This window comes from Tripterygium wilfordii, chromosome 8 (assembly GCF_013401445.1).
Source record: "Tripterygium wilfordii isolate XIE 37 chromosome 8, ASM1340144v1, whole genome shotgun sequence".
Lineage (NCBI taxonomy): Eukaryota > Viridiplantae > Streptophyta > Magnoliopsida > Celastrales > Celastraceae > Tripterygium > Tripterygium wilfordii.
Window position 1 is genome coordinate 3,002,468 of NC_052239.1, and position 1,770 is coordinate 3,004,237.

The 1,770-nt window shown below is 36.8% G+C and overlaps 1 protein-coding gene across 1 annotated transcript; it reads right to left on the bottom strand.

Annotated features, from left to right (window-relative positions):
* Window positions 1-719: 719 nt before the first annotated feature.
* On the bottom strand, window positions 720-1,561 carry LOC120004559 (auxin-responsive protein SAUR32-like). The gene has a single exon (XM_038853925.1). The coding sequence runs from the start codon at window positions 1,291-1,293 to the stop codon at window positions 943-945; it is 351 nt and encodes a 116-aa protein (XP_038709853.1). The 5' UTR covers window positions 1,294-1,561; the 3' UTR covers window positions 720-942.
* Window positions 1,562-1,770: the final 209 nt, after the last annotated feature.

The window sequence follows — 1,770 nt, forward strand, 5'->3', positions numbered from 1 at the left end:
ACATAATACTCCTATATGTAATTTGCCACAACGTAAATAATACACAAAAAATTTACCCAAATAAACATTTTGGACAATGGGCCCATCATTGAAACTCCTTTCACACAAATGGATCAAAACATGACAGGGCAGCGGTATCTTTTATTCCTCTCAGTAAATACATCTCATAAAAGTTTCCAACTTACTTTTCTTTGATGGTTGCATACATACACACACAGAGACATGCATGCAGCATCCCCTACAATAATACTTGACATATATATATCAACACACAAAACAACAACAACATGATCTCTGCAGCTCTGCTTCACCTAATCCCATTCAATGCCCACAACATACAGCACACCATCAGGTTTCTAATTTTTATTGTCAATTCAGAAGAGGTTGTTTCTGTGTGTTTTTGGAAATATACCATTTATTGCCAGTGAATTTTCTGATATCATTTAGATAAAGCAAATTCAAGTAACAAAATCAAAGAAAATCTTGGTATTTGGTAATGGTGGATGAGATAAAATCTAAATCTTGGTATTTGGTAATTAATGTTGGATGTTTAAACCATGATATCTTATAAAATCTACTGTGATTCTACCATCCATTTGGTAGTTAGCATTTTCTTCTCTCTCCCAATCAAATAGCACGTCTCTCTTGATGGGATAATGGATTTTCTTTAACATAAATATTCATCCTAACAAGGAAAAGTAAAAAAACTTGGAATGGAAAGCATATTACTTTGGCTTTTTCATTAAACAAAGATAACAAATGAAATCTCTAAGAACATTTGTCCTTGTTATGGGCACCATCTTCTCCATCATCATCACTCACCCACAAGAAGAAACCTAAAAAACACTCCATATTTACAAAACCCAGAAACCATTAATCAAAATCAGCTAAAACCCTACTTTAGGGAGGTTAGGCCTTGTTTGGCACCACAACCGGCTCTAATTAAACCCTAAAACACCCAATATGATGGTGATTGTGATGATTATGGAAGGACTTTTCCTTGTCTATCATCCCCTGAACATACCTAAATTCCTCAACATGGCAAGGAATTGTGATCGTCCCTTTCTGATCGAACCCGTATTCCTCCTCTGCCTCCTTCAATAACTGCTTGAACAGCGGATGATTGAAGTAAATCACAGGCACCACAAATCTCTGCTGCTCCTCTCCCTGCCCTACCTTGATTGCCAAACACCCCTTCGGCACATCTCGGATCACTTCTTCTTGTTTCTTGTGTGGCAGATGCAGATGAAAGTTCCTTGATGAACTCTTCTCTCCGCCGCCGCCGCTACCCATCTCAGATTTCCCCTGCAAAAAAAAACAACAAAATCCAAAAACAAACAAAAAAAAGAAGAAAATCTAACTAAATCTACTGTTAATTTGTTTTCCGAGAAAAAAAATTCAAATTTTCACAAGAAAACGCAGGAAAACGGCCAGGGTTCTGCTACGATTGCTTGTCTGTATAGGGTTAGAGAAGAGTATCTAAGTGACATTGGAATATTAGCCATGGTCGATTAACATTTGATACTGAAATCACACACCACACTGAGAAGAAAGAGGAGGAGGAGAAGAATTGAAATCAAAAGGTAGATTATATAGGAGGAATATGAAATTAGGGATTTTCTAAATTGTGACTAGGGTTTTGCTTCTGATCTACACAAGCTTATTTCTAAGACGTCCGATTAAAGTTGATGATCATGATGATGATATCAATGGTTTAGGTAGTTAATTGTTGTAACAGACTCTTATGGGGCAGGACTCACCAGTGCTAGA

Coding starts and splice junctions, on each gene's coding strand:
- LOC120004559 (XM_038853925.1), bottom strand. CDS start 1,293: ATGGGTAGCGGCGGCGGCGGAGAGAAGAGTTCATCAAGGAACTTTCAT.